Here is a 10,000-nt window from a genome sequence, read left to right as displayed (position 1 = left end):
CTCTTTTCTGTTTTTTACTCCTGTTAATGTATCAAATAATGATTGATTTCTATATTGAACTGTGTGAAAATTGGTTTCTATAATGACCATTTACTTTTATGAATAATTATTTCTACATAAATCAACAATACATTTATAATATATACCATTCTTCAATTTTACTATCAAAATAAAATAAAACATCCTCTTTTACTATTTTAAAGACTGTTGTAAGAGCTACACTTCCTGCTGCCAGGTGGTGGTGCTATGACCATGACCAAAATAGTCAAATCCATGGGATCAGTGCTGCTGCTCCCTGTAAGCCGACTGTGCCAACTCCCTAGAGGGGCACCAACGTACCCTAGGAGGGCACCAGAAAGTCCAACGGCTGCCCTTAATTGCACGTTAAAATATATATTCAAGGACCCGAAAGCAGTTGTGGAACACAGATGATCGCTTCGTGCTCATATCACGTGAACCAGCCCCCCCACACCTAGAACTCTGCATAGGGCATCAATTCGGCCAGTGGCAACCCTGCATATGATTAGCCCCTAAGACTAAACATACATCTCAATTCTGAGCTAAATCACACATTGCACACAGAAGATATGTAACACTTCCTGTTTCCCATTTTTCACCATTAATTGAATGCCTCGCCATGGCTACACTGTTCAATATATACAAAATCTGTTCACAATTAAGCATCTTCAAAGTCTTGGCATAATGTTGTCTAAATGTGGTGACAGTCTCATGAATCCCCTAAGAGGAGTATTTAAAAGTTCAGAGACTGCAATTTTCAAAAAATCTAAACTAGCCATCTTCCTGTTGGGTGGAGCTAATAAATATCATTATGAATCTTGTGTGGCTTGATGCTGGTACTATATGTACCAATTTTGGTTATTGTAGGTGAAAATGGGGGTGCTACAGAGGTCGTCTTACATGACCATTTAAAGGGGGCGCAACAGGGCATGCACTTTTGCTCAGCCCTAATGGCCGACGACTCTGATGTGTGTGCAAACGTTCATGAAATTTTAAGCATGACAAGTGCCTCAAAAACACCCAAATATAGGAAGAAGGGAATAATAACAATTGTGTTGCCATGGCAACACTATTTATGATGCCAGATATCCCTTAACAATTTTACATCAGCAGTGTCTTGACAATATTCTAAAGAATCTTGAAGCAAATCATGTAAACATAAGAGGGCTATTTTAAAGTCTGTTAAAAGTGCCATATCTCCTGCTGCCAGTTGGTGGCGCTATGAACGTGATTCGTAATAGCTGCATCCATGTGAACTTTCATAAAAATCACACAATGCACACAGAAGATATAAGGCACTTCCTGTTTCCCTTTTCTTTCTTTTTACCATAAATGTATTACATCGCCATGGTGACACCGTTCAAAATATAAAAAATCTTTATTTAGTATCTACAATGTCTTGGCGCAATGTTGTTGTGATAAGGAGGAGGGCAGGGTCGGGCCATGAGGACACACACCTGGCCCTGAATTGGGCTAATCAGCCGGGAGGGGGATAAAGACGAGCCGGAGGCGCCAGTTGCAGGAGAGTGGGAGTGGTGTGGCTCGTCAAGCTGGTTGGCATCATTTCTAACAGCTGTTTCTTGTTACAGTGACAGCGGAGAGATTGAAAACTGGCTCGCCAGTCCCCGAACAAGCCATCAACTGCTCCTCAGCCTCTCCTCCACCCTCTGGTGGATGACAGCGCTTCCTCCGACTCTTCAGCGGCCGGCAGTGACCCCTCCATCCCGTCAGGATGGGAGCGGCGAGGACTCCACAAGAGAGCATCCCTTCTCCTTCCCAGGTTTCAGCTCCAACGTAACAGGGTAAGGTGCGCATGGAGGAGGCGGGAACCGGCAGAACAGTCAATGTAAACTTTAATGACAGACACACACTTAAAACAACATAAAACAAACATAAACACACACACACACACACACACACACACAGCGTGGCCGAGTGTGTGTCTCTCTCTCTCGAACTGGCGCCTCCTGCTCATCTTTATCCCCCTCTCGGCTGATTACCCCGATTCAGGGCTAGGCGTGTCCTCACGGCCCGACCCCGCACTCCTCCTCGTCACAAACTCTCATGACCGGAGTACCGGCTCATGGTGAAAGAGGGTTCTGGATCTGCTATATATGCCATGATCACTGGAATAGTGTCACTACAGGTTTAAACTGATCTTTGATGAGACCTGGTATGGACTGAGCACTTTGGCTGAGTATGATCCCCATGGTTCTTACTCTATTATACAGTATATGCTGTTATATCCCATTGTTCTAATGCACACCAGGTGAGACCGGGCATGCTCCAAGCACTTCTGCCTGATGTCGGTACAGTCATGGTGTTACTTTGGTACTTTTTGTTAGTGTATCAGTTATTCGCAGTTCTTTATTCTGAAAATAAACCTGAGTGCAGATAGAGAAAATACCATTTATTTGTATAAAATCATTATTACACAGCATCAACTTACTGTAACAGAGAGGAAGAAGGTTTGTATGGCTATAAATGTTTGAATTTACACATGGTCATTTCTCTGAGTTTATACAAAATCTGTTTACTTCACATGAGTGGAAACAGAAGACACTCGTATCCCAACCTGAGGAGCAAGGACTCGATACATGTGCACAATTCCAGATTGCTGTATTCTTCCAGAACTTTCCACCCTTAAATGTTTGGGTAAAGTTGCCGGTAAGGGATACAGATCATTTTATAAAAACAAATAATATTCTCACATACACAGCTTAAAATGAGCCGTAAACAGAGGATCAATAAAACATCTGGACGGAAGAACAGTTTGAGAGAGAGAGATTAAGAGGAAGTTCACAGATCTCCTTGTGAGGGACTGACAGTTCTGATGCTCGTCTCAGTGTTTACATCCCCTGTCTGATGCTCTGGATGATCTGAAAGAGAGCTGAAACAGACCCATGTTAACATATTAGTTATTAACATCGCCGCTCAACTATTAACTAACAGTAATGACAAATACAACAAAAACAGCACAAATAAAGTCTACAAATCGCAGAAAATTAGTTAAGTGAGTTGAAATGGCAAATATGATTGCTAATCCAACTTAAGTATAAGTTCACTAAAGCTCAAAGTCAGTTTTTACAGTGTGTATCATCTCTACTCTCTTGCTGTATGTGGAGCGGAGGGGGGCGGGGCCGGGTCGGAATGTTGCGCGCCCGGTCCCCAATCGGCCTGATGAGGCGCGCGAGGGATAAAGGCGGCCGGTGACGGGATTCCCCGACCTCCTGGAGCGATGGAGCCGCTGCCAGGGGCGGAGGAGTGCCCTGCCATCCCTCAGAAATGCGGAGGGGTCGAGGTTAGACCGCCGTCCGCGAGGGGAGGAGGGAAGTAACTCCCCGATCGCCTGGAGCGGTAGGGCCGCTGCCAGGGGCGGAGGAGTGTCCCCAGGTGCCGCCAGAAAAGCGGAGGGGCGTTCTGTCCGCTGGGGGTCGTAGATTTCACTCCGCTTCGCCCGGAGAGGAGCGGCTGTCGTCCACCAGAGAGTGTGGAGCAGTGCTCGAGGACCACGCGACGGTACATCAGAGAACCGGTGAGTGAGCTTTTTCTCTCTCTCCTCTCTGTCGCACCGTGTTGGCCTTTTCCCACGCCTATTTTGTTTTTGTTGTTTTTTCCCCTCCTGTCTCCTCCCAGGGAGAGGAAGGCGAGGATGACCACACGGGACGCAAGATACACCCCGCCCCAGGGATAGGGGGTGTACGTCATGCCAGTGGCACCCCGGCCTGAGATAACGGCGGGAGTGTGGAGTGGAGTGGAGGGGGGGGCGGGGCCGGAATATCGCGGGCCCGGTCCCCAATCGGCCTGATGAGGCGCGCGAGGGATAAAGGCGGCCGGTGACGATGGTTTGAGAGAGAGAGAATTACGGGCATGTCCGTCATGTGTGTGTGTTTGTTTATGTTTGTGGTTTTGGTTTGAGTTTGCATTAAATTATGATTTATGTTGACAAGCCGGTTCTCGCCTCCTCCTTGCCCATCTTAACTGTGTTACACTGTGTTGTCTATTGTATTTAATCATTTGTGTATAAACGAATGCCAGTCAGGGTCAGAAACGTATGGGGGCTCTTAAAATAAATATACTACCAAAATTCAATATGTGAGGGCAAAATAATGTCCCCATATTGACTTCTGCTTTTTATTTGTAACATCTGATATAGTTCTTAAAATGATCATCGCAGTTAAACATATTAAAGCATGAAACATAAACTGATGTTGATTTCATTCTTGTTTGTTTTCAACACAATATATCAAGACATCCTGTTATTGGATAGTCTAAAGGATTATATTGGCATTTGCGGACAGGCATTAGCATGGTTTAGGTCCTATTTATCGGACCGCTGCCACGTTGTGTAGACAAGAATTGTCAGATCAAGCAAAAGTTAAGTATGGAGTACCACAGGGCTCAGTATTAGGTCCACTGTTTTTCTCCTTATTTACTTATTAAGGCACTATTTACAACCACGCTTTAATGAAACCGCACAATGATGACATTAAATTCATTGTCTGTTACAGCATCATTTTCTGTTAAGCTGTTTTGAAATAATGTGTGTTATACAAAGCGCTACACAAATTAAAATCACTTCTCCCCAATGTAGAACGCCCAATTCCCAAAGTCCTCGTGGTGGTGTAGTGACTCGCCTCAATCCGGGTGGCGGAGGACGAATCTCAGTTGCCTCCGCGTCTGAGACCGTCAATCTGCGCATCTTATCACGTGACTTGTTGAGCGCGTTACCGTGGAGACGTAGCGTGTGTGGAGGCTTCAAGCTATTCTCCGCGGCATCCGCGCACAACTCACCACACGCCCCACCGAGAGCGAGAACCACATTATATTCATGGTGTATAGTCATAGAGATTCTGGCTCCCCCAGCTGAGCCTGGTTTCCTCAAGGTTATTTTTGTCCATTAACAAACATCTTAAGTGAAGCGTACACCACGCTTGCCTGACACTCACAGTGTATCAACTACACCTCCATTCGTCCCGACGGAGACCATGTGTACACTGGTACACAGATGAGTTTTGGGTTATCTGATCACAAGTGTAGAAGCGAGACGTCACCGTTACACCCGGACGTCTCTTTTGAACATTTGTGTTCGGATTTCGAGGAGAGGGTCTCTGATTTTGTGAGGACATACATCAGTCATTACGCCTGTTTACTAACTGATAATAAAGTGCAAAGTGTGTGTGCGTGTGTGTGTGTTTGTTTGTGTGTATGTTTGTTTGTGTGTTTGTGAGTGTGTATGTGTTTGTGTGTGCGTGAGTGTGTGTTTGTTTGTGTGTGTGTGTGTTTGTGAGTGTGTGTGTGTGTGTGTGTGTGTTTGTGTGTGTGTGAGTGTGTGTTTGTTTGTGTGTGTGTGTGTTTGTGTGTGTGTGAGTGTGTGTTTGTTTGTGTGTGTGTGAGTGAGTGTGTGTGTGTTTGTGAGTGTGTGTGTGTGTGTGTGTGTGTGTTTGTGTGTGTGTTTGTTTGTGTGTGTGTGTGTGTGTGTTTGTGTGTGTGTGTGTGTGTGTGTGTGTGTGTTTGTGTGTGTGTGTGTTTGTGAGTGTGTGAGTGTTTGTGTGTGTGTGTGTGTTTGTATGTATGTGTGAGCGTGTATTTATCACTTTGTGGGGACCAAATGTCCCCATAAGTGATAGTAAAACCTGAAATGTTTGACCTTGTGGGGACATTTTGTGTGGTCCCCATGAGTGAAAACAGCTTATAAATCATACTAAATGTATGTTTTTTGAAAATGTAAGAATGCAGAAAGTTTTCTGTGAGGTGTTAGGTTTAGGGGTAGGGTTAGGTTTAGGGGATAGAATATAAAGTTTGTACAGTATAAAAACCATTATGTCTATGGAAAGTCCCCATAAAACATGGAAACACAACATGTGTGTGTGTGTGTGTGTGTGTGTGTGTGAGTGTTTGTGAGTGTTAATGTGTGTGTGTTTGCGAGTGTGTGTGTGTGTGAGTGTGTGTGTGTGAGTGTTTGTGAGTGTGTGAGTGTTTGTGAGTGTGTGTGTGTTTGTGAGTGTTAATGTGTGTGTGTTTGTGAGTGTGTGTGTGAGTGTGTGTGAGTGTGTGTGAGTGTTAATGTGTGTGTGTTTGTGAGTGTGTGAGTGTGTGTGTTTGTTTGTGTGAGTGTGTGTATTTGTTTGTGTGAGTGTTTGTATGCGTGTATGTGTTTGTGTGAGTGTGTGTGTGTGTGTGTATGTATGCGTGTGTTAGTGTGTGTTTTTGAGTGTGTGTGTGTTTATTTGTTTGTGAGTGTGTGTGTTTGAATGTGTGTGTGTGTTTGTGAGTGTGTGTGTATTTGTGAGTGTGTGTGAGTGTTTGTGTGTGTGTGTATTTTTTTGTGAGTGTGTGTTTGTGAGTGTGTGTATTTGTTTGTGAGTGTGTGTTTGTGTGAGTGTATTTGTTTGCGTGTGTGAGTGTGTGTGTGTGTGTGTATGTGTATGTGTGTGAGTGTGTGTGTGTGTATGTGTGTGTGTGTGTGTGTGTGTGTTTATGGAAATGTAACCTGTGCCGCAGGTATGTGTGGAATATCAGTGTGCATGTCGACTGATATACCTGCCGCTGTCTCTGATGATGCTAACATAAATCAAACATCAGTGTTGAAAGATATAAAAAGATCTGCAGATTTATTTATTTTCTATTCATCTCTCTAATGACTTTACCTGAATAATTAAAACATAAAGGAGTGTTGAATAACAATATCAGTGTGTGTGGTTTTATAATGGAGAATCATGAACTGACATTACAGACTGTACACAATATATATGAACTGCTATAATAGAATTAATAGAATTATCTGCTGAAGGGTCTGTGAAATAAACTTTGCTTCTGTAAGAACACAAATTGGCTGTTAGTATACAATCATATCAAATATAGATATATTACGTATGTATTTGTATGTCATAAGCATGTATGATGTGTGTGCGAGTCTTACCTGAGCCACACACCACAAACATGAAGAGCGCGAGCAGCCCGGGACCCACCGGAGACTTCTCCTCATTTACAACACGCTAAAGCAACACAAACACATGCTCTTCAGATATTCATTGCATTAGTGTGCATGTGTGTGTGCATGTGTGTATTTTAAATGTATGTACACTTGTAGTGTGTGTATATGTAGTGTGTGGGAGGGAGAGAGCGAGAGTTCGTGTGCGTCTGGGTGTGTGCGCGCGCGTGTGCACAGTTGCTATTTGTGTACATGCGTGTGTGCGGGATGTCGCGGGAGCGCGCACTCGTACCGTGTTCTTCTGAACGTTTCCTCGCTGCGTGATAGTTTTACTGTGTTTCTCGTTCGCTACTTTCATCCGCTGCACCGCAGACATGATGCCGCTGCTGTGTAACGCGTGACGGGAGGCAGAAGATCTCGGTGGGCCGGTGAAAGGGAGCGGGCTTCTCCGGTGATTCAGTTCCGTTCAGTCGATCGAGCTGCCCGAGCCAGCGTAACCACGTGACCGCGCGCGCTTACGCCTCCATAGTGACGTCACCTTTACTTTTCTTTTCATTAAACGCATGTGATTAATGGACTTTATTTTTATTTTTTTCATTTATTACTAGCATAACACACTAGTCTGTACATAAGTAGTAAATCTCATGTCAACAACAAAGTACAAAAGTGCTTTCTCAATAAAACAGCTATTGGTTTAAATTAATATATTGCTTAAAATGTAACCTTTCTACAAGTTGCAAAGCTTAAACATTTAAACACCTTTTTGATATTATAAGGGAAAGTTTGTCAACTATGTTCGGCATTCTTGCTATCTGAAATGTAAATAAATAAGCTGTTGACGGTTAAATTAATATCAATATGCTGCTTATTTCACAAAATACAATGACACCACTTACATGAGAAGGTCTCTGTTTTAACTTACAAAGGAACAATATGCAGTTAATTCTGTCAAATCAATGAACTTTCCCTTAATCCCTAATCAACATGATGCACACGCATGTAATATATATAAAGAAAATATATAATTATCATCAATGGACATGGAATGTACCCTAAATTATAGAATTAACCCTCTATGAATAGTAATTTAGAAACATATGAAATCATGAGCACTCGTATGAGATGAATAAATCTTATTAAAGCTGTTTTATTCTACATGGAGAGGGTCTCCTCATGTGGGCGGCCATGTTTTGATCACATGATCAGCTGAATACTATTCGCTTAAGCTCCATAAATGCAGTTATTGGACACTTTCATTCATTGAATTCATAGAATTGTCTACTGAAAATGTCTTGGAAAGGAACGTTTGTCAGTGTAACGATCCAAAACACCTTAAACATCAGTACAACCCATTAAAGAAACAGTACGTCTGTCCCTCACAACCTTGTCGTCATTCCCATCGAATAAGAACATTGTGTCAGTTTGAAGAGGACATATTAAAGAATTACTGAGGGAACTTCAGTATGAGGGATTTAACTTGGGGGATTGCTGCAGTAACAGGTTTCTATGTTTTCTGGGGTTTCAAATCAAAAATGTCATGTGGTGTAACAGTCCAGATACAGTCAAACACTTATTAAAAGCTGAAAGTCTTGAAAAAAAGAAATGTTGGCATGAGTACTGCAGAATAACTGTGTATTATTATTTATTTTACAAAAAGCAATCACTTGTTAAAAGATCTTAAAACATCAAACACAAGTATGGAGTGCCACAGGGCTCAGTATTAGGTCCTCTGCTTTTCTACTTATTTACTTTTTTAGGCACCCTTTACGATCACGCTTTTATCAAACCGCACAATGATGACTCTATGGGGCTTTTCCACTGCGCGGTACAGCTCGACTCTGCTTGCTTTTTTGGGGTTTTCCACTGTGGATAGTTCCTGGTACCTGATACTTTCTTAGTACCACCTCGGTCGAGGTTCCAAGCGAGCCGAGCCGATACTAAATGTGACGTCAAATCCTGCAGATCTCTGATTGGTCAGAGGGAATCACCACTACCAGCATCACTGGATTTCCAACACGCGACATCAACCCGCTAGTTTTAAAGTTAGCAACAGCGTTAGCAGCATCATTTGTTCACGCAAATTTCGATTGTGTAAAAAGAAATGTCTGTGCGCTAAACCACGCCGTGGTCAATAAACGAGGTGCAGACGGTCCACTCGTTAGTGCCGAACGAAATGAAAAAGTCTCTCAGGAAGTGTCTCAGCTGTCGTCGCACACGGATACCACCGGACCAACAAAAGTGAAGGGGAAGTTAAAAACACTTAAAAGTGACGACAGAACCATCAAGGAAATGTGGAAGTGGTTTGACCAAATGGACGCTCTCTAGACCGGCGAGCAATGGGACGGAGAGTGCGTTGTTGGAGTTCGCGATGGAGGATGGGATGTTTTGTTAAGTTTTGTTACGTTAACTCTATACTCTGCATGATAGCTTCACTTTATTTAGTTGAGCAGCTACTGGAAGCTTCTAAAACAACAAATTTAACTGTTACACTCGTGTAAAATCACCATGAACAACTGCTTTATGCAGCTCAATGAGCTAGCGGCTAACAGCTAGCGCTCGTGTTATTGTTTATTGTTTGTGTCGCGTTTAAGATGATGTCACGGCAGTGGAGGTGGCGTAACTATGACGATCAGTCTATAATCCCGCCCACATTGATGCAGCACTAAACAGCAGCAGAAGTGCCATAACACTTTATAGATATTACACTTAAATGTTTGTTACTGCTGATTTTCTGTAAAGCTGCCTTGAAATGGTGTGTGTTGTAAAAAGTGCTATACACAAAAAGTCTTAATATTCTTGACTTTAAAAAATGTGTTTGAAAACTTAATATGTAATATATATATATTTTGTTTTACATTTCTACAAACCTGACCAACATTTGTCAAACTCTATTTGAAAGTATTTCTCATTGTTTCCACCTCGGACGACCTTCTGTGCCAACCACCCGTTTATAATGTATTCATTTGTGCTCTTCTAATGAGACGCGATGATGGATTTATCTGAACTGTATCAAAAACAACAACAACTGTCATTTATATGTTAAATAAC

The 10,000-nt window shown here is 42.7% G+C and overlaps 1 protein-coding gene across 1 annotated transcript; it reads right to left on the bottom strand.

Annotated features, from left to right (window-relative positions):
• Positions 1-473: 473 nt before the first annotated feature.
• zgc:85858 (uncharacterized protein LOC405879 homolog) lies at positions 474-7,454 on the bottom strand. The gene is made up of 3 exons (XM_052091432.1): positions 7,245-7,454; positions 6,941-7,016; positions 474-2,908 (listed from the first exon to the last, which is right to left on the bottom strand). Exons 1-3 carry the CDS (start codon positions 7,326-7,328, stop codon positions 2,868-2,870), a joined length of 201 nt encoding a protein of 66 aa, XP_051947392.1. The 5' UTR covers positions 7,329-7,454; the 3' UTR covers positions 474-2,867.
• Positions 7,455-10,000: the final 2,546 nt, after the last annotated feature.

The sequence above is a fragment of the Xyrauchen texanus genome, chromosome 25, assembly GCF_025860055.1.
Source record: "Xyrauchen texanus isolate HMW12.3.18 chromosome 25, RBS_HiC_50CHRs, whole genome shotgun sequence".
Lineage (NCBI taxonomy): Eukaryota > Metazoa > Chordata > Actinopteri > Cypriniformes > Catostomidae > Xyrauchen > Xyrauchen texanus.
Note: the sequence above shows the minus strand (reverse complement) of the source record. Positions and strands in the feature narration are given on the sequence as shown.

Excerpts from the sequence above, each read along its gene's own strand:
- zgc:85858 (XM_052091432.1), bottom strand. The coding sequence starts at position 7,328 with ATGTCTGCGGTGCAGCGGATGAAAGTAGCGAACGAGAAACACAGTAAA. Across the intron at positions 7,017-7,244 it reads GAAACGTTCAGAAGAACACG|CGTGTTGTAAATGAGGAGAA; the intron begins GTACGAGTGCGC and ends GTGTTGCTTTAG. Across the intron at positions 2,909-6,940 it reads GTTTGTGGTGTGTGGCTCAG|CTCTCTTTCAGATCATCCAG; the intron begins GTAAGACTCGCA and ends GGTCTGTTTCAG.